The following is a 26,552-nucleotide window of genomic DNA, read 5'->3' on the forward strand; positions in this document are numbered from 1 at the left end:
TCCTGCAACACAGAGCTCATTGCAATTACTTGCACAGAGAAACAACCAAAATTATATATAAAAAAAACATTTAAAAACCCAAATTAAAGTAAACAACAAAATTTAAACCCCCAAATTTAATAACCCAAATTAAAAAAAAAAAAATTAAATTAAAACCCAAAACATAGTTAAGTCATTAAATTTTTCAACCCCCCAAACCCGCTAATTTCAGCCTTTTCCCCAGTCAGCTGGTTCCCCACCCCCAGCCCCAGGCAAATGGGCTTTCTCCCAAAAATCAGTGCTGCCCACTCCCCCATCCCCTCCAGCCCCCCCCCCCCCCCCCCCCCCCCAAAAAAAAGCTCCACAGCCCCCTCCGCCTCCTCCCCGCCCTCCCAAAGACACAGCAGCGGCGCAATGAGACAAACGAGAGGTTTATTCCATTTTTTTTCCCATTACGTTCAATGGGCAACAAGAGAAAAAGGGCCGACAGTCCCGGCTCCGGCGGGGGGAACCCCTCAGTCCACAGTGACGCTCCACCGACGGGACCCACGCGACGGCGACAGGGATTTGTGTCATCTGTGTTCCACAGAATGAACCCAAAATAAATTAAAAAAACCCAATGAAACAAAAAACCTAAAACCAAACACAAAACCACACAAAGATTCAAAGTGATAAATAACACAGATTCGCTTGGGGGATTCCCCCACCCCCAGTTTGATTTACAACACGGAGCGTTTCCAAACTAGATCATCTCTTACAATAAAATAAATATATTTCAGCATCTGCGCAACAAAAATAATTGCTGTATTTCTACATGTAGCGCACTGGGGGAGGGGGAATTAAAATAATTTTAAAAAACCCACCCTTTTTTATTACCTTTTTACATTACCCCCCCCTCCCCCCAGCTTAAGGATCTCTATTATGCGCATCATTTTAGGAAACTTCTTTCGAGGGGCCCCCGGGGGGTGTGAGGAGCTGTTTGAAGGCACCAAAGCGCACAGCAGCCCCCGTCCCGCCTCGCTGGGAAGGGGCTTTGCTGCCAACTAAAGCATTGCGGGTCACTGCAGGGATATCTCTTTTGATTCCTAAAGCGACTCCAGGAGCAGCTTTGAGAGGGATTTTTCCTCCCGCCTCCTCCCCGTAAAATTCTCCTCTGCACAGGGAAATATTAAATCCTCCCAAAATACAGAGCCGGCCACGGGATCACGGAGCACGAAGGGGGGGACAGGCGCAGCACTGTGTCCCACAGTCAGCCCGGGGGGTTACAGCCGCCTTTTAGGTGGCTCAGAGTCACGTTGTTAACCAAGACCTCAGCTTTCATTTAATTAAAAATAAATACATAAATATATAAATAAATAAAAAATCTCACCCTGTGAGCAGCAAAAACCCCCGAGCTTCGAATACAGAAGAGGGCCGCGCCGGGGAAATCTGCTTTGCTTTTTAAGTAAGGACTTCTGGAGGCAGCTGCCAAGGAGGAAAAGGCACCTTCCCACTTGCCTCCGGGCTCATCCCACCCTGCGAGAGAGACGCGGCTTTGCGAGGAGAGGGGAGGAGAAAAAAACACCACAGAGAGAGAGCCAGGGAGGGAAAAGGAAGGAAAGCGGAGGGACAGCAGAGGGGCAGCCCGGGGACACAGAGCCCCAGGTCTCGCCTGGCCGCTCCCGCCACCACCCGGCGGATTGGAGGGGTTTGATCTGAAGCGCTGCCTTACATTAATTTAACAGCCGGGGGAGGAGAAGGCGCCATTTCTGCCTTTTGCAGCTTCCAGGCTGACGGCAGAGCCGCAGCAAGAAAAATAATTATCATAAAACAAACAAACAAACCAACAAACAAAAATTCCAAAAAAACTCCAGTGTAAAACTGGAGCGCAGGGAGCAAATGCTTTTCCTTCGCCTCGGCCCAACCGCTCGGGCGCTCCGCGCTGCCCCGCCACGGAGGGCATCCCTCTCCTGCCAGGGAGAGACAGAAGGGCGAACTGAAGGCAGGACCCCAAACCAGACCCGAGAATCTGGTCGCGATGAAGAAGAAAGTGGAGAATGCATCACATACAACAGAAACATTCAGAGTTTATTTTGGGGGAACAAAAAAAAAAGAGAAACAGAAGGAGTGAGGTATTAAAAAAATAGCACCGAACGATGAAGCGGCAGCAGTCCCTCTACTGCTACAAAATGGCAACAACCCACACACGAACACACGGAGGCGGAACACCACCGAACTCCCACTGACTGTCATGTGCACCTCAGTTTGCTGCTCTGGAGAGAGGGAATGCCTGAAGCACACCAAGGACAGCTGAAACCATCGCCGTGGCTTAAAGGGGAATCCGCCAACTGGAAAACAAAATAAAAGCGGTTTCTGCCCATGTCTGCGTGGGCACATCCCCAGTCACGTTCTCACGCCTCTCCTTCAAAGTCAAGATTCCTAAACACGAAAACTGGAGTTGGGGGGAGGAGGAGAGAGAAAAGGAGGGAGAGCGTCATCAGTGGGGCTGTTGCCCCGCTCGTGGGACCGCGCCGGCAGAGAGGAGCTGGTTCGTGTGCCGCAGCCCTCGCCGCTTGCTCAGCATTGCCGGCAAAAAAAAAAAAGCCATAGGCACGTGCCACTGCTCGCAAAGGAGCACGGCCACGTTCCCACGCGATCCTTTACCTCTTTCCTCCCCAGATTCAGACTGTTTCCATGCTCATAGTGAGAGCCTTCCACACGGGTGTTCTTGATATCTCATCCGAGATATTAATCTCCGAAGGATCAGTCCTGCAATAAATATTTGAGACAGCAATCTGTGACTGTGGGAACTGACGCCACCCAGCGCATCAGCACCAGCAAGAGGAACGGGGGGGAGGAGAACCAAAGCTGCGCATAAGCACAGCAGGTTGGGCGGGAGGAGGAGGTTTGGAAGGCGAGCCGGAGAGCCGCAGAGCTACAGCTCTGTGCAAAGGCTCTGCACAGAATCCCAGACTGGTCAGGGCTGGAAGGGCCCTCTGGAGCTCCCCCAGTCCCACCCCCGCCAGAGCAGGGGCACCTACAGCAGTGGCACAGGACACCTCCAGGCGGGTTTGGAATGGCTCCCGAGTGGGAGACTCCCCCACCTCTCTGGGCAGCCTGTGCCAGCGCTCTGCCACCCGCCCTGCCCATAAATTTGCTCTTCCCGCCAAGCTGAGTGCATGGCGCTGGGATGCTCAGCAAAGATAAACGTGGAGAAAATTCTGCCAACCCCCTTCAGGCTGATCTTGCTGGGGGTCCTGCTGCTTGGTGGGGCTTTACCTGTCGCTGCTTGGCTTTGGGATATCCGTGCTGCTGGTCTTGCCCAGCTGCAGCCGAACGGAGTTTGCAGCAGCAGCTTCCATCATCTCCTGGGACTCCTGACATAAAAAGGGACAAATCAAAGTTCTCTGTCTATGATCGAAGTGGAGATAAACTAAACACCCAGCAAAACCCACGTGCTGCCCTCTCCTTCTGACCTTCTGTTAGCGCAGCCGGGGAAAGACCTTTCACTCCAAACATTTTGGGGTGGGGTTAAAACCACCCTTACGAGCAAATCTTTCCATCATAATTATAATGTTGATTATAAATGGCACCTTTAAAAATTATACCGCTATTCAAGTGTTAAGCACACTGCTAATTTAAAAACAAGGTTATGATGCGGGATCCAGGCTGTCAGATCTATTTCTATTGAGTTCGGATCTTCCCCCAACATTTCAAGAGAAGCTGTGACGGAAAGAGGCAATCTCAGAGCCCGAGGGAGACATCCACCCCCGAGCACCCAGCAAGCATCACCTCTTCTTCTTTGGCTTCATTTTTGGCATCGGACAACTTCTTCCTGCTTTCTGGCATAAGGTCATCCAAAAAGCTGAGCTCCTGCTTTGAGAAGCAGAAGTCCATCGCTTTCCGGACAAACACAAGAGCCAAAACCTTCACAAAATAAGAAGGAAGAGAGGGTGAGGTGTGAGATGATGCTACGTCTCACTCCGACGCTGCAAACGTCCCACTGCTGAGCGGCACCGGCTCTTACCATCATGGGAAAGATGATGGCAGCACGGGACACCTTGATGGCCCAGAGCAGGACGAGGCAGATGAGCTGGATCAAGGTGAAGAAATGCACCTTCCGCAAGGGAACGTGCCGCAGGTAGATGAAATCCGGCTGGTGTTTTGCCGGCATCCAAAAGAGCTTCAAGCGGTCGAAGAACTGCAAAATAAAAGCGGAAAAGTTACCCCTTGGGGCTGCGGAAAGTTTCCGGCCCTGTTGGGACGTGGAAGGAGTTTTCAGGATCTCGCGTGCAGTGAGAAATCCTGGATCCCATTTTGTTCCTCCCGGGAGCAGCACCCGTTTTCCCTTTGCTCCATCTATAAACCAGTGTGTCCATGAGAGCTGCCCACCAAATTGCAATTATTCCACGTCCTTCTATTATAGAATCACAGAAGGGTTTAGGTTGGAAGGGACCTCGAAGACCAGCCAGTCCCACCCCCTGCCCTGGGCAGGGACACCTCCCACCAGCCCAGGTTGCTCCAAGCCCCGTCCAACCTGGCCTTGAACACCTCCAGGGATGGGGCAGCCACAGATTCTCAGGGCAACCTGCGCTGGTGCCTCACCACCCTCACAGGGAAAAATTTCTCCCTGATATCTCATCTCAATCTGCCCTCTGTCAGTGTCAAACCATACCCCCTTGTCCCATCGCTCCCCTCCCTCATCCAGAGTCCCTCCCCAACTCTCCTGGAGCCCCTTTAGGCACTGACAGGGGCTCTGAGGACTCCCCGGAGCCTTCTCTTCTCCGGTCTGAACCCCCCACCTCTCCCAGCCTGTCCTCCCAGCAGAGGGGCTCCAGCCCTCCCAGCAGCTCCAGGGCCTCCTTCTGGCCCCGCTCCACCAGGTCCATGGCTCTCCTGTGCTATGGTCCCCGAGCTGGAGGCAGCACTGCAGGGGGTCTCCTCAGAGCAGAGCACAGCAGAGGGCACAATCCCCCCTCGCCCTGCCGGCCACACTGCTGATGCAGCCCAGGATGCGGTCGGCCTTCTGGGCTGCGATCGCACATTGCCGGCTCACGGTGAGCTTCTCATCAGTCCGCACCCCCAGGTCCTCCTCAGACCATCTCACCCCCCCTCCCTGTTCTTCTATCAAAATATATTTTTAATATATTCTATTCTTCTGTTTGTTATTTGGCATTTCTCAGCCCACTCAATGCCCCAGTGAGGATTCCCACCGGCAGTAGAAATCGCCTTCGCTTTGCATTGAATTCCCCCATTTTCACCACACCAAACAGTGCCCTGTCCCAAACCGTGATGCAGAGCGCGCTGAACTTGCCTGGTCCTCCCACCCTACGTACCTCCTGTGCCCCCACCAATCTTTTCCTTATACAAAATACTTTCACTGCCTGCTTTTGGGGAGGTTTTCTCCCACACCACTGCTTTTTTCCTGCTTCTCTGGAGATGACACAGCAGGGAGCTGCACGCTGTAAGAGTCCGTACCTGAATCCCTTTGAGTGACGACACGCCCATGTAGAGAAAGACACCGTAAAGCACAGGCATGGGTATAAACTGGGAAATTAAAAAAAAAAGAATACAATAATTTATTTTTTTAATTGCATTTCCAGTATTACTGCTCTCTTCTAGAGGCACTGCCTAAAATTTCCTAAAGCTTTCCAGTTTCCACAGGGTTAGAGATGTTTCAGCTCTCAACCCGTAGAGGTTTTGTGCGTGCGAGTGAGTGAGTGTATGCTCTGCTTTAGGCAGAGCATTTAGTTACGTTTCATTAGAATAATCTAATAAATTTTTAGTTACGTTTCATTAGAATAATACTGTTTTCCTGAAAGGTTGGAGGAAAATAGGTCATTTCACCCATGAAACTGTATGCCACGTTCTGTGACGGCAGAAGAACATTTCTACACATTTTTGTGGCAACACGCAAAAGCGAAGTGCCTCCTTTTAGCCTAGAGCTGTGGTGACTTTGTGGGAGGAACACACAAGGAAGCCCACGGGGATGATTTTGGTGTGTTTAGCTACTGGGAAAGGCTGTTGGGAGGCATTTGGGGGAGCCAATTGCATCCCATAAGGTGCTGCCTGCTTGAAAGACAGCAGTGTACTGGTCTGAATCCGCTTCATCGTAACCCATAAACACAGGTGGGCCTGAGAGACACCTGGGAATTAAAGCAGTTGTCCTGCTCGCTTGCCTCGAGGACACCAAACTGGGGTGTGAAGGGCTGGAAAGGGTAACTGAGGCTGGTTCCCACCGTGGGCCAAGCCTCAAGGTTTGGGATCGCCTCCTCCTCTGCTCCACACCTACTCAGGCCTGGAGGGAGGGGATGGTTTTTGTATAACCTCCAAAAAGCTCACGCTTGTTGGGCATTTTGCATTTTCCTCTTACCTTTAACACCGAAGTGAAGAAGACAGAGCAGCCCATGAGCACAAAGATCATCAAGCCGGTGACTCTCTGCTCTCGTATCCCCAGAAACTTGGGTTGTTCTCCTGGAGCTGAGCAGCCAGACTCCACTTTGAGGCTATTCACGTGGGTGATGGACAGGACAGTCGCAGCCACAAACCAGGGCAGCCCCATCACGGAGCACACCCCGAGCATCACGGCCACCATGAAAAGGTCCAGGTGGTACCCGCATCCTTTCTGTGGGCAGCAAAACAAGGAACAGAGCATCCCACAGCACAAGAGCGAGGACAACGTCGCGACTCAGACTCAAACCCTACTTGGGCGCAAGTCACCCTCTTGAAAATTTAAGAGAATTGGCAAAAATAAGGATGGATCCGGTCTTTGCGCAAGCACCTTGCATGAAAATCTGGCAGGAGTTCAGACCAAGTGGATTTGGGAGGTTTGTGCAATAGCTACTTCTCAAAAAAAAAAAAAACAACAAACAAAAAAGACTATTTTCATTCATAAAGAAAGTTCTACCACTGGCAAGCAAGGCGTGACCCCGAGTTATCTCTGGGAGTGCATCAAAACAGTTCGTTCCCCCAGCTCCTGCTGGCGTTTTGAAACAAAAACACGCTTCTATAGTGCTCGAAAATTAATTTGTTCCTCCAAAAGATTGCTCATCTGAACTCCCCTCTCGTTTGCTCCCTGTGACATCACTAATCTAGGAGAGCATCCTGCCACACAGCCTGACATTGTCCCAAACCAACGCCTTCACAAAGCACTTGGCATAGGAGCTTCTCCCCACATCTGCAGCCCAGAGTGGGGTGGGGATGGGGTCAGCTCTTGCAGCCCCTTACCTTCAGCTTGTGCTCCTTCCTGTTGACAATGACAGCCGTGATCTGCTGGTCCATGAAGATCAAGATGGTGCAGAGCAGAGCTGGGATGGGCGCGGCCAACACCGTCCACCAAGGGTTGGGCCCTATGGGGTTGACCAACCACCCACGGTCGTCTCTGGTAGGCTGCAACAAAGCCAAAACACACATCAGGATCAACTCCCAGCCCAGCCACTTCACTGGCTTTGATTTTCCTCTCCATCGCTGTGCCGCCTCATCTCCTGGCCCTGCCTTCGTGTCACCCTTTCCTATGGGGTTCAGCAGTGCCAGCATCCTCGTCGCAAGCACCTATAGATACTTCTGTAGGTATCAAGTTTTGGGGCTGGCTTCCTCTTTCCAGAAGGAAACGATGCATTCGGAGGTGGAAGAGGAGATGGTAACACCACCAGCATCCCCAGACTCAGCCCTGTCCTGACCCAGCATCACCCTGTGGCATCCCCAAGGGCCGAAAGCGGCTCCACACCAAAACGCCACATTACCTTGAACATGTGGGGGACGTGGAGCTTCGGCGATGGGATCCCAACCAGGAAGTCAATGAGCACCATGACGATGATGGTGAGGAAGACACCAAAGTCACTTACTGTGGACCGTACCTGGGGCAAGAAAGCAGAGCTGAAAGGGACAGCACAAACGGGGCCATACCGTGAGTTGGAAAAGTTAAAGACATCAACAGCATTAAGGCTGGTTAACAAATTCCCACCACTCTGAGAAGATGCAGCCAAATCCCTCGGTTAGATACTGTTGCTGTGTTTGTACCTGTGAGATCTGGTGTCAGGCAATAAAAAAAGTTTAATTAGGTGGAAAAGGGTGGTTTAAATTCAAACCTTAAAAAAAAGCCAATAAATATTAAAAAATAAGGAAACAGACGTCTGCCACTACAGCTGCACTCACAGCGACAATGGGAATAAGGCACTGAGGCATCATTTGCTCCTCAAAAGGAAGAAACAGTGTCTTTTGTGTCTTTTTCTATGGCTGCTCCTCATTTGAATCAACTTTCCCCTTGGGCACACCAGGTGAAAAAAAACACAAACGAAAAAACAACAACCAACCAACTTTGGAAGACCTGATTTCCCACTGCCTGGGGAAAAAAACACTCCGGGGCAGGTCGCAAGGCGGGTGGGAAACGTTAGGATTGTTTTGCACTCCTGGAAATGAGTGAGGGACATGGAAGTTTGGCCTTCAAGGTCAACATTTCCCAGTTTGACCAAGCAGTGGCAAACACTGCTTAGTGCTCCAGGAAAGCCATTTTGGGAAATGAGTGTGGAGACTGCTGCTGGCCACCGTCTTCTACCTACTCTGGTTGGGAAGTAGCGGCTGGTTTTAAACTTCCTCAATAAGCCCGACAGGACAAAGGTGGAGAAGAAGAGGATGCAGCACCAGAAGAAGACATCAGGTGTGTAGGGGCCATTGTGTCCACAGGCAGGTCCACGAAACTCTCCATGCAAATACCGACATTCCTGGGGAAAAAGAGCATCAGGACACAAAGGTAGTGCGCATGCGGCAAGGAAACCTCGGATAACTAGGGGGTTTGGAGGATCTTGCTCCAAGATCTGTGACCTCGGGACTGCTGCTGCCAGCGGAGATTTATATTTAACGATCAACAGCAGCTGAATAAGTGACACATGGAACTACACAGACAGCGGAGAGAGATGTAATGGGACACCGTACCACAGACCTATGGCACATCCTCTGCTTGAACAGCAGGTAACCGTGGCTGAAGAAGACACCAGAGGGGAAGGAAACACTGGGAACTCTTGGGGAGAGTGAAAGAGGGAATGGGGAAGGAGGGCTAAGACAACAGTGACAGGAAAGGAGAAGAGACAAATTGTCCCTTCCCAGGGGCGGGCTCACAGGACACGGCCAAGGGGGGTGAAGATGTCCCTAAGAGCGTCCCACCCTGTGCCTGAGCTCTGCTTCCAGCAACAACGGCCCAAGGGGCTGCTCAGACATGCAAGTTTATGCACGTACCTTCAGACAGCGCTGAGTAAGAAAGCAAGGCCTGGAGTTACTAGGAACCAATTAAGGAAGCTAATTACAGCCTTCAAGCATGAACTGAAGTCCTCCAACTTCTCCAATAACCAAAGCACCCACTGAACCTTGCTCCCAGACAGAACTGCTGTCCTGAGGACGACAGTTATTGCCCACCATGTCGGGGATGAGGTGGAGAGGTGGACTCTCCTTCCCAGGCCCAAGGAGGTTAAACACACTGAAGTAATGACTTTTCAGAGCAGCACTGGCACAAGTTGAAGCCCACCATCACCTGAAGGGCTCTGAGCTTTGCACCAGGCCAGTGCCCCTGGACCCCGCGGCCGCGGCACGAGGAAGCAGTGACTCGGGGCACTTACAGTCACCGTGAGGTTCTCCCAGGTGATGCCAGACACATTGATCTTGTTGCTCTCCCAGAACTGCAGGGTTTCGTTGCTGGGATGGGTCGGTGCCTCACACTTACAGCTGGGAGGAGAGAAGCCAAGACAGGGGTGAGGGGAAGGCGATGGAGGTGCAGCCCTGAGCTCCTGCCAAGGGGCAGCGGCACTTTAGGAGGAAGAAACCCACTACGAGATGGTGAGGAAGTCCAGCTTGCTGTGCGTGTGCACAGGGTAGGCCTCTCGCAGGTGACTCAGCTTCTCCAGAGCCTCGTAGATGAAGATGATGCAGATGAGGGAGGCGAAGGCTTCTTCGGTGAAGCGGGTGATGTAGCACACCAAAGAGCTAGCATCAGTGGCCACCAGCACTATGCAGAAGGCGGCGGTCCACAGACCAATGCATGCCCGGAGAGAGAGATAAGAGAGCGCGTAGTCCCTGGGAAAGCAAAAGAAAACGCAGGGTGGAGAGGGCAGCAAGAGGCTCCGAGCCGTGCCTTCCTTCGGGGAAAGTCGGCAGCAATTCAGGAGCGTGTCAAGGCTGCGGATGGTAAATGCAGTTTCCGGTCCTACTACAGACAGCCTCAGGGCTGCGGCACAGGGTGTGGGCCCGCAGGAGGAGAGGCTAATTAATCCTTATTTAACAATGACCTTGTGTTAATGCCTCGGAGGCTAATTGAGGTCAGGTCCCTGTTGTGGAAGGTGGTGTTCTCCCACATCACCCCAATGCCCTAACAGCGAAACCGGCTGGGTTTGCACCCAGTTACCTGCTGCCAGCAAGTTGGGGCTTCATAATAAATTTAATTGCAATAAGGGGGTTAATCTCCCATCACAGTTGCCACAACAAAAAGACTGTCATGGAAAATATCCATTTCGCCTGAAAAGCTCCTGCTTTCTCAAAAATCATCAAAACATTTGACCAGAAAACTCTTTGGATATGTGGGTAAAATATATTTCCACTTCCAGCAAAAATCATACAAAAAAGTGCCCGAGTTTGTACTGAGAGGAAAGCAAATCTTCCCTCATTCCCAAACCAGAGTCATTTGTCTCATCTTCCCTGTGCAGCCCATCTCGGACATCCACATCCTTGTGGTTTCTCCTCCTCCTGCTCTTTCACTTTAACCCTAAAAAACCCGAACCACCCATCCATCCTTCAGAGACTGAGGGCTCCTGCACCGTCACATACTAAAGCAGCAGCGCGTGATGTCTGTGACACAGAAGACAACTTCAATCTACCAACTACCACTAAGAAAAACATCTTTTCTCCATCCCTGCCTTCTTCCAAAGGCGCTCGCAGCACCTGGCCGCAGCAGCCAGCCTTACTTGCAGAATTTGTAGAGGATCTTCTCGAACACGAGGACGGGGCCGGTGCTGCCGAGGATGGTGAGAGGTTGGCCAGCAAAGAGGGAATACACCACGCCGGTCATGGATGCGCCCAGCAGCGACTCCATGGCACTCTGTCCGGGGAAGAGAGGCAGCAGCGAGTAATTAAATCATTAGAGGGAAAAAAACAAGTGCAAATTCACTGCAGCAAGGACTTTTGCATGAGTGTTGTCCTCCCCCGTGCCACCCAACAGAGAGAGGTGCTCACTATGTGGCCGTTGGTCGCCTCCCCCAGCAGTCCCCCAAAGGTGATGATGGGGGACATGCAGGCACAGTAGAGGAAGAGGAAGGACGCCAGACACTGCAGGCTCAGACCATCCCGAAAGTCACTCCAGAACCAGGGGGCTTTTCGCTTCACATCCCGGATCAAACCGCCAAAGAGCCTGGAGGAAGGAAAAAAAAAACAAAAAAACAACATTTTCGTGGAAGACAGCGTTAAATTTTCTTGGCTGAGGAAGGACAATCACAAGCACAGAGTAACTTCCGTTGCTAAAAAGAAGTCTCCTTCTCCCATTTTAGCCCCAGTAGAAACTGAGGCATACAAAAAACCCCTCCAACAAAAAGAAAAGGAAACCAAACCTGAGAGCCCACCCACTCTTATTGCAACAGTCCCTCACTTTGAGAAGCAGCAGAGCTCTACCTGGAGGTACTTACACATCTGCTTCCACCCCAAAGCAAGAAAACCTCTGTGCAACCACACTGCAGCTGAGCCCAGCTGCCCAAATGTCCCACCCACCCAGCCCAGGGGACCAAGCTGGTAACCTGGAGCCCCTTCACTGACCCAGTTAACCCCAAAACTCTGCTAGAAGGGAGGTGCGCACTCAGATTTTAGGGGCAAACAGAAAAACACCCCACCAAACTATTTCAGTTCACACCTTCCTGTCCGCTCCAGTTCAGGACCGCTGTGTTTCTCCGGCTTGCTGTGAGAAGCACTGTCATCGAGAGCTTCTGGCACCTTCCTTTTTTCCTGTTAAAATGGAAATAAGATAAAGATATGTCTTTGCAGCCACTGGCTTGTTTTGCTTTTTGGGCTGGGTACGTGACCTGTGAATTTGGGCCCCTGAGCAGCACCCCCAGCCGTGCTGCCCTCCTGCCCGTCCCCATTGTGCCTCCTTCTGCCGCAGCACCCACCTGCGAAGGGACGTTTTTCGGGGGCTCAATTCGGATGGAGGGATCCCACTCTCCTGGTGGCAAAACCATGACCTGATCCAGAAACTCATCGATGCCAGCCACCAGGTCAGCCCGGTTCTTGGCTTTATAGGCAACGTCGTGGAAAACCTGCCGTAGGAGACAACCAGGTGAGAGGATGACCCATCTTGGATGTCCTAACCAGTGCAATAAGCTCTTGGCTAAATGCAAGGTCATTTCCCCCAAATCGCCTGTTGGAAGTGGCAGGAAATATTCCCCCCAAAGGAAAAATCTGTGCATCACAGTATTTGTAACCATCTCCACCAGGCTCCCGTCCCCCATGGCACACCACAGCCTTCTGCTTCAAGAGGAGAAGTTTCACTGGCCCTGGCAATGCCACCACTGGGGACAGCATGCTGGGGACCCTGGGGAGAAGGATGAGGCACGGGCTGCAGCCCAGGTGGGATTTTAGCCTCCAGCAGGCAGCTAAGAGGGACAGCAAACCCTCTTCCTCACTACTACAGACACAGGAAGAGGTGAAGAAAGCCCAAAAAAATGACCCGGAGATATCTCTTATCTCGTCACACCTCATCCGTCATGATAGTAGCCATGGACCTGCCGATCTCATGGTACTGATGGGCTTTTCCTCCTGGTCCAAGCAAAACAAACAGGAACCTAGGCAAGAAAACCAAAATGAGAGAGAAGAACATGGCCTCACTCAAAGGGCGCCCAAGGAAATCCCTGGGAGCTCCCACCCCAGAGCGTGGCTCCAGGGGGGACGTGTAGGCTCACCGACTCCGGTGATGAATTTGAAACGCATCAAAACCAAATGCAAATTTGAGTTTGGGGCCAACTTTCATTAAAATTGGCCAATGGGTTTAAAAGCTCCAGCAGGGAAGGGAGGAATGAAAGCAGGGAGATGTGGGTGGGAGAAACGTGCTTGCTCCCACTGGCTGTGTTCCCCTGGGACGCCCAACTGATGCGTGCAATTTGGTGTTTTGTTGTGGTGGGTTTTTTTTTTAAATAAAAACTTTGTGCTTCTCATTCAGACCTTGTTGGGATGGGAACTTCCGTCATGCCCGAGAGGAGGACAGCTGGGCTCAGGCGGACAAATGCCACGATGGGCTGGCGAAGGAAATCCAGCTCTCCTACAAGCACATTGGACGCTTCAGCCCCGGTGGGAATTTTCTTCATGAAGCGCAGCTCCGCCTGAGCACGACAAGGGATTTTCAGGCCATTACCCCAAAAGCAAAGCCCACAGCGCTCTGCAGAACACTCTGCAGCCAAGTTTGCAAGAGTAAATCTGGCCCTAAAGGTGTAAGAAAGCTACGAGTGACTCACCTTGCTTAGATCCATCGCATTGGTGTCATGGTTCACCCCATTTTTAGCTTCTGCAGTGGTGGGAGATGGATGAGGAGTGAGTGTTTGGGCTGGGAAGAGAAAGAAAGACACTCAGAAAGACGGGCAAGGAGCAATTGGGACGCTTCTCCTTTGCCAGGAGAAGTCTAATGGGGCCAAAGCCCTGCAGAAACCTTCACCTGGTGCCAAAGCCGGCAGAAACCCTCACCAGGTACCAAACCCTGCAGGAACCCTCACCTGGCTTGTCGAGGGGATGCACGTCTAACTGCTTCTTGCTCATGTCAGCAAACGAGTGGACGATGGGGAGAAGGTTGTTTCTTTTCTTCTCATTCTGATGGTGATGCTTCTTCAAAAGCACTTCTTGAACTTTCGCCCACGTGCACTCATCAAACTCCGCGGACTGCTCTTGCTGGCCCAGGATCATATCTGGAGATGGCAACGGGAAACAAAGCCGTCAGAGCAGAAAGTCCCCAAGTCCCGACCCCTCAAGCCCCCGGCGAAGGCTGCGACACGCAGGATACCCTAACGCGGGCTCAGCCTTGCTTAGCAAGACGTTTTAATGCAGTTCAGCCTTTGCAGCGAAAGGAAGAATTCTCTTTTGCTAAAAGCCATCATCAAAGTGCTTATTCATCACTCCGCTCAGATAATTATTTCCCATCCTAGATAATGACATTTTTTGCCCGATCTGGCGTTTCTCCTTCTCCATGGCTCTGTGCAAGCCTGGCCAGACCCGGGGGAGAGGGGCTAGCCCAATATTTAGGGCTGAACTGGTGCCAATCGATGGCCGCTTTGCATGTGAGCGTGACAGGCCGAATGCAGGTGTGGTAACGGGATTTATCTTCTGCCCCCAGACACCCCATCCCAGCGGGTGTAGTTCATCCTCGGCACCGAGGAGGATGAGCAGCACATTCCCCACCACTTGTTCACCGAGCTGGATGAGATCTTCCTGAAGGAGGGTGAAGATGCCGAGTGGAAGGAAACGGCAAGGTAAATCCCTGCTGCCAGCTGCGGTGGCGGCCGTGGGCTCTGCCTTCTGCTCTCTGGAACGCGAAGCTTTTGCAGCTGCAGGTGCCGATGCGCGGAGCCTTCTCCTCTTGCCGCCCCGTAGCTGCACCAAAGGGGTTGCAGAGCTGAGGCTGTTTTCTTGCAACGGGGCCGATCGTGCCCGATGTCCGCAGGTGGCTGAAGTTTGAGGAGGACGTGGAAGACGGCAGCGAGCGCTGGAGCAAGCCCTACGTGGCCATCGATTGGCACCAGTTCAGCCCTAAATATTGGGCTGGCCCCTCTCCCCCGGGTCTGGCCAGGCTTGCACAGAGCCATGGAGAAGAAGAACCATCTGTTCCACCTCTGCATAAGGATGGGCCACTTTCCTTCCCCACATTTCCATTTTTAAAGGCAGGATCCCTCTAAGGAAGACCAGCCTCAATCCATTATGCCTTCAACTGCCTCCCAAATAATGCCACTTTCCCTCAGAAGAACAGCAAACCACACCAATCAGCCACACGGACCTGCTTGCAGAGGACCCCGGCACCCACGCAGCCCCGAGGAGGCTCATGAATGCTGCGGGGGGACTTACAGTGGTAGCCCTGCTCCATCGGGGCACAGTCCTCCCGTTCCTTCTTCCGATGCTTCTGGCGGTGGGGTCGGTGGTGCCGGTGGCTTTGCCTCACCAGCGGCATCCGCATGCCCACGGACAGGGTGTGGTGGCCTGCAAAAAAAGCAGCGTTCTCATCACTCTCGATATTGCGGAGACGGTTGACGCCGCTGCCATGATTAAACCAGCACAGCCATCCCAGGAGGAAACACCAACTTCTCTTCATTTTAGTTTCACTGCATTCCTGAATGTCAGAGACCCCTCCCTTTTTCCAAGCCTGTTTTACTCTAACTTTGCAACAACAGAGCAACAACAAGCGATGGCTCCGGGTCACCTAAAAGTGCCCTGAAAGTATCAACCCTCGTCTCAAATTCCAGCTTCGGCTCGACAACACTCAGACCTGCTCATTAAGCAGCCACAGAAGGTAATTATTTTTAAAATCTTTGTCGGCACAAGGCGACAAGAGGAGATCCAATTAGTCCCGTGATAATGAAGTCTGGAACAAAAAAAAAAGAAAATCACAGCCCTGTGTCTGCAGCCATCAAATTATTCTCCTGACCTCTCCAAGCCAAGAGCAGCCTCTGAGAAAACAAGCTGGGAACTGCCCAGCTCCGTGGCCAACACTCACACCACAGATACCGCGGGGGCTTTGTCCCCTCTGTCTAAAAGCCACAACATTAAAAAAAATGTGAAAATAACTGTGCTTGTTTATTTAGAAGCACGCCACGTTTCGCTGCAGGTGATGCGTACACTGAGCACAGGACGCGGCAGGGACTTTGCGCAACAGGAAAACGCGTGGGGCTGGTGCCACCTCTCCCGACTCACCTTCCAGCTCCTCCTTCTCATAGTGAATATTGGCAACGGTGCTCGTTCTTCCCTGGTCCATCACCGCCTCCTCGTCGTGTCTCTGTTTAGTGAGAAGAAGAAGGTACAAGTTGGGGCCAGGTGAGGAGAGCTCCCTTACGTCCTCCCAGTCATCACCCATCCCCGCGGCCACGCGAGCCAACGAGCATCACACCTCTGCATGTCTCCCCCTTCAGGCACAGCCCTAAAAACACGGACTTGGAGGAGGTTTTTTTTCCCCTACCCAAATAAAACCACCTGTAATGTCACCTGTATTGTATACACCGTGAGTCTGGAAGGATTTACTAAAAGGGGAGACAGTTGAGTGTTTCAAACCAAAACCAAGCCTCCTGCTTCATTCTTGTGGTTCCTTTCGAAAAATTAAAATAGGGATTTCCAAACTGGGGGTGGGCTGGGGTGGGGAGACCCAACCCCACACTTTTGAGCACAGCCAGTTTCATTCTCCAAACGTGATACCTGCAGGACTCACTAGATGGCACTTGGCCACAGGACATGGCCACCACCAACCTCCAAAGGCCCTCAGAACCTACAAGGGTGAAGCTTCGTCTTCAGCCCAACCAGGCTCAGGCTTCTCTTGCTGCAAGCCCGCTTTCCACACAAAACTGCATTTTTCTCCTCAAAAAAAAAAAGCCAAGGGCTGACAGCTAATGCCCTCCTTGGCTGAAATACCACTGCCAGCGCTGCACAAAGAGCATCTGTGCCTTAAAAGCTGAAGGAGAACTACAGGAGTTCTCTTCTCCCCTTGCCCCCGGGGCTGGGGAAGCATCACTGGGATCACCGCGCTCAAAGAAATAAAAAACCAACCACGTCTCACACTCGAGTCGCAACTGCAGCTTTGAAAGGGCCTCCAGGAAACCCTTCTCTTTAGAGAAGAGCAAAATACCGGAAATCTGCTTTTTATCCCCCAAATTCCTGCTTCGACCGAATGGCATCGCCTGCCGCCGCGCAGCAGCGACGCTCGGGGAAGCTCACACCTCCCACTCGCCAGCCAATTTAACGAGCAAAAGGAACAAACGTTCCCATCTGGGAATGAGCTTTTTCTGGCCTCCGAGTACTTTGTCCTTCGCCGCCGCTGCCAGGTGCCTGGAAAACATCAAAGCATCGAAACTGGGCTGGGAAAGGGGATGGCGAGCTCACTTTTGAGTTTCGGAGCAGAGAGTGTTGTTCCATCTCAAGAAAACTTCTCCAAATTATTATTTTGCTGCAGCGTTTTTTTTGTCCCAGCAGGAGAGAGAGGGATTTTTGACTGTCCTGCCTCAGTTTACCTGTCTCAGTGCAACTCCTCCAGTTAGAAAGAAAAATCTTTCCCTGGGGAAGCGTTGGTGTAATTGAGGATGAGGAAAAGTACAAAGCAGAGGTTCACGTCCGGCTTTGAGTCCTCCCGGTGCCGGGGGAGGCCAAAAGCATCGCACGAGCACGCAAACTTCCCACCTCGGCCCCCTCGTCCCGTCACACGCAAGCTGGACTGGCCACCAGCAGCAGGAGGGAGGATTAATGTAATTAATCTCGAGCAAAGTGTAATTAATAACACTGATCCCAGTGTTATAAGGGGATGAGGGGCCAAACTGGGGGAGCTGCTCTGGTGACGGAGCAGGCAAACCCCCTCCTTGCCCCTCTCCATCTCCATCCTACCCAGTCGAAGCCACCGGTCCTGTGGCTCCCTCCTTTGCTATCGTGGGGGTCAGCACCGTACCCTGCGGGGACCCCTCTGGCTCCTGAGCCAGGATTTGGGCTGTGACGGGGACTGGACCCGGGAGAGGACACATCTCCAGAGCCCCAAAGTGGGGCTGTGAGGGGGGGACACACGCAGGTCACAGCTGAGCATCACCAGGACGTGACCGTCATCCCTTGCTGGCGGAGACGCAAATTCCTCTCAGTCTTTGCCGTGAGCTGTAATTTCAGGGCAGATTAATTAATTCCCCACCTCTCGTTTGCCCCCGAGAGCACCTCCTGCAGCTGGGTCCCATGGGTGCAGCGGGGGGGCGGACAGGCCCTCCCCCGGGCCAAGGAGATGCAGAAAGAGGGGGGGACCACCCAGCCACCTCCTGCCTGCACCCCAACACCGGGCGCATCCGCACAAGCGCCCGGTGGGACAATAGCTGAGGTGACCGGGTGGCATGGGGCTCTGTGGGGACAGTGGCCTTTGTCCCCCTGCTCTGAAGGGCCACAGCATCACCAGGGGGTCACATCGAGATGCGGAGGAGGGGACAAGGAGGGGGGGTCTGGTGGGGAGACCCACAACAGGCATCGCCCAGGTGCCTCCCTCCCACACTCACCTTGGGTACCCCTCACCTCCCCCTTTGAGCCCCCACCCCTCCGCCTTGCAGATGCCTTACACCCCCCTTCAGCGGCCTGCTGCCCCCCCTCCTTGCACACCCCCAGCACCCCATTTTAGACACCTACCACCCTCCTTACCCCCTCCAACCTTGCAGATGCCCTTCACTCCCCTTTCCATGGCCCTCACAGCCCCACCCCTCCCCCCCGTGCAGATGCTTTGCCTCCCCCATTTGCCCCCACCCCCTGCTCCCCCTGTGTTTCCTCCCTGCCATGGGAAATGCCGCATTGAGCAGCCATGGAGCATCCTCCAGCCACACCGGCGGCACGGCACGGCCCGCCCGGGGGTACCGGGCATCCCCCTCCCTGCCCCGGTGCCGCTGCCTCCCACCTGACAGCTGAGGACCCCATCGGCCCATTGCTGCCGGCGGGCATGGCGGGGCTGGGGGGAGATAATTGCTTGATAACGATACTCTTAAGACATCCAAACAAAACACCAACAAAAATCACTACGATCACAAAAATGAATAGGTTTCGCAATAGGCTTTGCAGCCGTCAGCTCAGGGCAAACTCAAAGCCATGCAAGATTTTGTTCAACCATCCGACTTCTATTGCCTCTCGTAGATTTCTGCCATCCAAGTAGAAGGCAAATTAATTTTTCTTATTTTCTCTTTTGACTGATTCCCTGTCCAATCAACACACCAAGGAGTAGATCGCGTGTAATGCCATTCTCCGTGTTCTGCCGTCTTCCAAACTGAAGGGAACTGCATTCGAGAAAGTGCTCGAAAGCCCAGCAGCTATCACCTCTGTTTTGGACCCGCGCTTCAAGGAGATGCAGTTTCTCAGCCCCAGCCTGAGAAGCGAGCTGCACCAGCCAGTGAGAAACACGCTGTTGTGGGTTTGCAACCACCAGTCCCCATCTGCCACCCAGTCTGGGGTGCCAAACTCGGATTCCAAAGCCACAGGCGCAGATGCCGGCAGCCAGCTGCCTGCTCGCAAGGACCCATGCACCAGCGCCCCGTCTCAGAGCATCTATGACATCCTTTTGGGGTAGGACCCGAGGAGAGCATACCCGAGATCCACCAGCAACTGGAAAACTACATCCTGGAGCCCCTCTGCAAGCGCAGCACCAGCTGCTGCGCTGGTGGAAGAAGAACGAGCATCGCTTCCCGGCCGTGGGGCGGCTGAGCCGGCAGTACCTCGCCATCCCCACCACCGCCTTCCTGCCACACCAGGCCTTCGCTGCCGGGGAAAGCACCCTGGAGCATCGGTGCACTGTCCTGGCGCCGGAGAATCTGGTCCAAATTCTGTTCTTGCATCCGCATTCTGATTTTTTAGAATGCACAATTTTGGGGATGGCGACTGAGAAATTAGGTCTTGTGGTTCCCATTGAAACACCCATTAATTCATACAACCAAAACCCAGCCAAATGAAAAGGCGATGTTAAACCTCAGCCCCGAGGGAAAAGAAATGTGCCCGACCAGGTGCTAAAAGGCGCTCTGGCAAACCACCCCCCTCTCCAAACTGCAGTTTGCTCCAGGAAACTGACAAGTTTTCTTCCTCTGCAGCCTTAGTGAGGCTGTAGATTTTTCCACCCTGCAGGGAAAGAAACAATCCTCAAAAGCAGATGTTATTCTGCCTGCAAGGAAAGCTTTAAAATATTTTTCTTTTTTTAAAGGCAGAATGCCTAAACGGAACATCCGAGCTGGTTTCTCCATGAAAATAACACTTTGCACTTGCACAGCAAAGCAACGCTCATTAACCAATCTCGGAAAGCTTCGCAGGCATTAAGAAACACTCCAAGTAACACACATGCGTGCACCCTGTAAGCACACGTGCAAAGAGGAATCCCCGTTTACGCACCCCGGCTATATCAAACCGCACTATTTCCCTCACAAGCTGTGATGGAAATGGGCCACGCTCCCATTCCTTGGCTCCAGAGCTCCGGCGATGCCGGGATCATGCCAACCCTCAGCCGCTGCGGGCATCAGCTCTGCTAACACCCCGCTGACGGGTCAGTGACAGGAATCTGGGAGCAGGAAGGGGATTGTACCACACAGGCTCCCCAAAATCCCCCGCACTTAAGAGGAATGCGAATCTCAGGCTCCCCTAAGCCACCACATTTCTCACCGTGACCGCCGCACTAACACCCAGAGCAGTTTTTAAGCAGCACGCACCAGGTTTAACCTCCACGCCTGAGAAAGTCCCTGTCCTAAGGGCTGCCGGTCCCCTCGGCCCAATGCAGGAGGCAGCAGCAAACCCCTCCAGACAGGGCAAGAGGTGCTTGGAAGAGTGACATCCAGCTAATAACCAAAAAGCACTTAAACCAACCCCAAACTTTGGAGACATTTAGTCTTGGGCCAGCAGCAGCATGTTGCTCAGTAAGGCACGCTTCCACGACTCCCCTCAATTAACCGTCACCTCCAGAGCGCGACCTCTGAAGGTGAGAAGTTCCTTTAGGTTGACTCTTGACGTCCCTTTCCCTCCCACAGGCAACGAGACCCCAAGTATTTCCACTTGAGAGTGCAGTTCCCCTTCCACAAGCACCCAGCTCGCTCTGCAGTTTTGGATTATCACTCAGCAGGGAGTGCGGGAGTCGCAGCAGCAGTTGCATCGATAAGCAATCTGTGCAACACTTCCTAAAACAGGGGCTGCCCACAATCAGAAGTTGACTCTTTGGTACAAACTCCCTCCACACCAGTCATCACACAGGGGGAAAAAAAACAACCAAGCTATTGTAGGGCTCAGTATTACCCATTTCTCCGCAGCTGGGCAGAAATACACACTTTTGCGGCTTTTCCCACACTGGAAAATTCAAAGCATTAATACTAATCAAAAGACTTCTTTTTCTAATGCCTCTGTTGGAGGGCTCCGGCACGTGGTCTGCAACGAGCGAATATCCACACAAAAACAAGCCCCAAAAGTCCCACAAAGCTGCTCTACCTCTTACGGTTTATTGCTGGGGTCCCCACCAACACCTAAACCCACGTCCCACCCCCCACACGGTACATCCTTTGCCATTTTGAACTTTGCCACAAAACATTTTACCATTTTCCACCCCTCTTTCTTGGGAAAAGACAGAGGGAACGAGACAACTCCAAACCGCTCTCTTTTATTTGATTTGCAGTGATCTGACAACCCCAGCCCTTCCCGCTGCCTTAGGCTTTGGGAAACAATTCAAGGGTCCTCAGCCACCAGTAAGGAACGAGCTGTTATTCATGGGCGAATCGGTAGAAACAGCAGCCCCGATCATTAGGAGAAAGTCTCATTTTTCAGTCATGGATTTTCACGGGTTTTGTTTTCAGGCCACCCAAACAGGGCGCGCTTTTATAGCCATCAGCAATTAAGTTCTCCGTCCCCTCCAGAAAAGCCTTTTCCTAAAGGCGCTCTCCTTCCAAGGGCAGACCCACAAAAAGAAGCCCTCTCTGCTTAATCCATTTCACAGAGAATTTCAAATGCAAACAACAATTAAACAGGACGTCTTTTCCCCGCTTCAGGGAAAGCCAGTAATATAGACCTTGGTAACAGATTTAGCAAATCTATCATTGTAATGCCTTTGCATTTCCCATTTCCACCTGGAGAGCAGGCTGAAAGGACTCTCATAAAAAAAAACCCAAACCAACCACAAAACGTATTCCTGTCTAGGGGGTAATTTTATGAAACGATTTGAACACCTTAACGATTTGAACATCTTTTTACAGGTACAAGGCAACAAGAAACATTCTCGAGGTGAAAAAAAAGAAAACAACACCTATTCACCTCTTTACCCCAAAGATCTTTTCACCACATGGATTCCACCACCAATACACAGCTGCTAAATATCCCCGGCTGCTGCCGATCCGTAAGAAACCCTTCAAAATACAAGAGAACGCCGAGCCCGGCATGCTGACGGTGCTGCCAGGGCTGTGAGTCGGAGTTGGACAGAGTTGCAGCCCCTGAGGTTGAAATCAGACCCACGTTTAGGCACAACTCGGGGTTTTAAGCCTCGCTACAAACCAGACCCCCGCTTTTCAAGAAAAACAGGGAGATTCACCTCAAAATAAACCACGTTCTCGACGCCAAAGGGGCACTGGTCCATGGCCGCCGCCGCCCTTAGGGCCAGTTCCATGGGGCTTCGCTTGACCTGGAGCAGAACTCGAGGGCATGAGGACAACAAGCCCCCTACACAAAATCTAAAAAAAAGGAAAATTTAAATAAGATTCGCTGTTACTCACCCACCAAAGCCTAACCACTACAACTGGCCCTTTCACAACCAGGCCTGATCGCAGAAGAAAACTGAAATATCCCAATTCCCGGTTCAAACACAAGGCGTGGAGCTGCCCAGACTCCACGTGTGGGCTGGGCAGACAGGGGGCTCTTCTTCTCAAATCCCGCAGGAAGAGAAAGGGCAGGAGTGTTTTCCCAGCCCTGGAAGAGGCTGTGGGGAGAAGGTGGGAGGGAGGAAAAGGCTGCCCAGGAGTGGAGTCGGGGGAAGGAGAGGGCTCCATCCATAGGGGAAACGCCATTCCTGGCCACACAGGCGGCTGTGGGACCACCCTGGGGATGGATTTGGGGGCTCTCCCTGAGGGAAACCCCATTCCCGGCCACGCAAGAGGCTGTGGGGACACCCCGGGAATAGGTTTGGAGACTCTCCCTGAAGGAAACCCCATTCCCGGACACACAGGAGGCTGTGGGGCCGCCCGGGGGACAGATTTGGGGGCTCTCCCTGAGGGAAACACTGCTCCCAGCCATGCAGGAGGCTGTAGGGCAACGACAGAGATGGATTTGGGGCCTCTCCCTGAGGGAAACCCCATTCCCAGCCACGCAGGAGGCTGTGGGGACACCCCGGGAACGGGTTTGGAGACTCTCCCCGAGGGAACCGCTGCTTCCAGCCTCACAGGAGGCTGTGGGGCCGCCCGGGGGACAGATTTGGGGGCTCTCCCTGAGAAGAGCCTGTGGGGAGGAGGGAGGCGGGGGCCGCCCCAGGGCCGGGGCCACTCCTGGAAGGGGAGGGGGGGATCTCCAGCCGCCCACGCGGGGCTGCCCGAAGCCTGAGGAGATGAAAAGAAGAGGAAAAAAGAGGAAAATTCCCTCACCGCCATCGCCTCTCACAGCCCCGGCCCTCCCCGCCGCGCCTCATGGCGGCTGTGTGCGGTGTCACCTGAGCGGGGGGCGGGGGCTGAGGCAGGAAAAGGCGAGAGGGGGAGGGAAGGGCCATTTTGAATGGGAGGAGAGGGGAAGGGGGGGCGAAAGATGGGGGGAGGGGGAGGGGAGGAGAGAGGAAGAGAGGATGGTGGGGGGTGTGGGAGCGAGTGTGTGAGGGGAATAGGTGTTGCGTGAGGGGGGAGCGAGGGGGGAATTGGGTTTTCGGGAGAGGGAGGTTTGCAGGGCTGTGAGGTGCCTGTGAGAGAGGAGGCCCCGGAGGGAGGTGAGTGGAAAGGGCTGTGTGTGGAAAGAAAAGCTTTAAGGACAGGCTGGGCTGGGGAAAGGTGGTGGGCCCCGAGGGAGGGCTTGGGGAGCGGGGCTAGAAGCGTGGGTCTGGGGCAAAACTCTGGGAAAGAAACTGCAGGACAGGGCCAATCCGAGTATACAGTTTTCGCGAAGCTTCAAGGAAAAGGTGACCAAATGCACCTCTTGTCCTTTTGAGAGCTGGTTTTGTCTAAGTTATTCATGTGAGTGGATTTTTTCCACACGGGATGGGAACGTTCGCTTCCCGGGATAGCTGATGCCCCTGGATAACCACTGCCCGCGAAGCACTGCGAAACCCCACGTTCAAAAATGAGAACAAAGGCCGGGTTTTGCCTCTCGGAAGGATCTCTAAACACCGTCTCCACGTTATTTTCAGTACCTTTCTGGTTGTTTTCTTCCCCCCCATCCCCGTGATGTCCGTCGGAGGGGCTGGCGGAGCTCTGCAGGCGGATGTCCTGCTCTTTTTGGGGAGGGCTGGGCTGGTTTCGGGCGGTCCCGGCTCTTTTTGGGGAGGGCTGGGCTGGTTTCGGCCTCGCGTTGCCCGACGCGGAGAGAAGCTGTGGTGCGGGGCTCGTTCTCCTCGGCGCGGCCCCGCCCCCTCGCTCGCGTTTGCCGCGGCGACGCAGGGGGGCGTGGCCCGGGTTTTCGCCTCGGCACATGCGCGGGTGGGCGGACGTGAGGAGGAGCACTTCCGGTGTACGGCGGCGGGCGGGAGCTGTGACGGTCGGTACCGGAGGAGACGGGGGGACGGGGGCCGAGGAGGGCGGGAGCGAGCGGGCGGGCGGGCGGGCGGGCGGGGTGGCGGCGGCGGCGCGGAGGTGTGCCGGGCCAGTTCGGGGGGTTTGTGGGGTGGCGGGACCGGGCTGGGGGGCTCGGGGGGCGGTCTGGGCCTCTTTGGGGGGGGCGGAGCCGAGTGGGGGGTCCCCGGGGGAAACAGGGCCGATTCAGGCCCCCCTCCCCGTCCCCCGCTGCCGCCACCTCACCCCCCGCTCGCTCCCCGCAGGTGGCGGCAGCCCCGGCCGCAGCGCAGGGTGCCCGGGGCCGGCCTGGCCGGGCGCTTGGCTCCGCTCTCAGCACCCCCCCGCCCCCGGCAGGTCAGCCCGGCCGTGCCCCCTTCGCCCGCCTCCAGCCCGCGGCCGAGTCCCCCCAGGTACCCCCGAGATGGGTCGGGGGGTGTCAGCGCTGGGCCCCCTGAAGCGGGGGTGGGTGGTGGGCACGGGCATTGCTGGGAGCCCGTGGGCAGCCCTGGGACCCCCTTAAAGCCCACGGAGACCCCCGGGGCCCCCTTGTCTCCCCCAGAGCCCACGGGGAGCCGTAGCTGTGGAGTCAGCTTGAGTCTGCCCTAAGGACTGCTGCTTTTTGGAGCGTTGGGGGAGGGGAAGGGTTGGCGGTGCGGGGAGTGGAGGTGTGTGTGAGGAGTCCCGTGTCTTGAGGGAGGTTCGGGGGTGTTGGGCAGATTTGGGGGAGTGGGGGAGGGGTCCCCTCACTTGGAACCCCCTGGTTCTTCTAAACTGTGGGAGGCAGCGGGCGTAGGGGGAAGGCAGTAGAGTGGGTTGCTGTATTTCAGTCCTTGGTTGAGATTCAGCGACTCTGCTCCCTTGCTGCTCAGCAGACTATTAGCTCCGTGGGGCTCTTTCTCCAGGCAGGCTACGACTACAGAAACGGCCCCAATTCCTCGGAAGAGTTGTTAGCGGTGACGTCTCCTGTGAATGTACTGCCTGACGTTGGATAGACCTGGCACCACGTAGCAGCTCAGAGCTCCACAGCATACGCTGCCGCTCTCAGTTGGCTCCATCAAATCTTCCGACCTGAGAATACCAAAGGTACGGAGTTGAAACGGGCCCTTCCTCACCCACTGAGTCAGATGAACCTTTTTGTGCCCAAGTTGGCTGGGGACTGCTCCTGCCGTGCCACCTTCAGGCGGAGCATGGCTGTGAACAGGGGAGCTCAACACACAGTGCTTGCTGATTGCACCTGCTCCCTCGGGGGAGCACCCGCAGGGGTGGGATGGGAGGAGGGAGGACAGCACGAGGGCTAGAGACAAACATTTTATTTCTTTAACGTTTCACATAGGGGGTACCCCAGAGGGGTTCCCGGCCCCACACCCCGCAGCCGCTCAGTATTCGGGGCACTGTTGGTCTTCTGGGCCTGGCGCTGTCACCACTTGCAGGGCTGTCAGAAGCAGACACGGCTAGTGGCATCTCCACCAGCCCTTCAGGTAGCCCCACAGCCAGGCGCAGCCCTGCCGCAGGCATCTTCCTGCCCTGCACAGCCCTGGGTCTGCCTGGCCACACTCCCTGCCCGTGGTCTTGCAGGACTCCTCCCTCTTTGCCTTCAAGGCCTGGAAAGCGCAGGTGATTTCCCGTACCCGCTCCACCTTGTCCATGTCCATGGCTGGGGACCTTCCAGGGGACAATTGCTCGTCCGTGGGCCTCTGTGTCCTGTCCATCTCCTGCTGGGGAACCCACTCTTTCTCAGTCCCTGCTGGCAGCTCCTGTGGAGGCTCCTGGCTGAGGACCAGCCCCAGTTTCCCCACTGCCCCACCAGCAGCCATGGGAGAGCGGGGTTGTCCTGAGTGTGTGAGCACCACTGGCTCTGTTGCTGCACTGGGCCAGGGCTCCACGAAGTGTTAGAGGGAGCTCTGGGAAGAGGAGCTGCTCCTCAACAGGCTGCTGCAGTCCTCCGAGTTGGCCAGCGAGCACAGGCTGCAGGGGCTCTTGCGGTGGCCCTCGGGAGGCCCAGGAGCCCGGGGGGTGCCTGGACCAGAAGGAGCTGTCCCCACTGATAGGACCTATAGGCGGCAGAGGAGGGCAGTGGGACGTGGGGGGTTGGGGGGGGCAGGGGGTAGAGAGAGGTATCACTGATCAGATGGTATATGGTTGGCAGGGAGCCCAGTGGGTCCTGTGGGGCCCGGTGCTCCC

The 26,552-nt window shown here is 54.3% G+C and overlaps 1 protein-coding gene across 1 annotated transcript; it reads right to left on the minus strand.

Annotated features, from left to right (window-relative positions):
• Positions 1–3,702: 3,702 nt before the first annotated feature.
• Positions 3,703–26,023, minus strand: LOC309684556 (electroneutral sodium bicarbonate exchanger 1-like; the record flags this gene model as incomplete). The annotated part of the gene is made up of 14 exons (XM_082500452.1): positions 3,703–3,885; positions 3,986–4,159; positions 5,437–5,505; positions 6,332–6,583; positions 7,186–7,347; positions 7,701–7,814; positions 8,517–8,660; positions 9,822–10,020; positions 10,905–11,038; positions 11,173–11,337; positions 12,102–12,242; positions 12,680–12,767; positions 13,144–13,301; positions 26,000–26,023. The coding sequence occupies 14 exons, from the start codon at positions 26,021–26,023 to the stop codon at positions 3,703–3,705; spliced, it is 2,007 nt and encodes a 668-aa protein (XP_082356578.1).
• Between the last annotated feature and the right edge of the window lie 529 nt (positions 26,024–26,552).

The sequence above is a fragment of the Vanellus vanellus genome, assembly GCF_965231255.1.
Source record: "Vanellus vanellus genome assembly, contig: HAP1_SCAFFOLD_34, whole genome shotgun sequence".
Lineage (NCBI taxonomy): Eukaryota > Metazoa > Chordata > Aves > Charadriiformes > Charadriidae > Vanellus > Vanellus vanellus.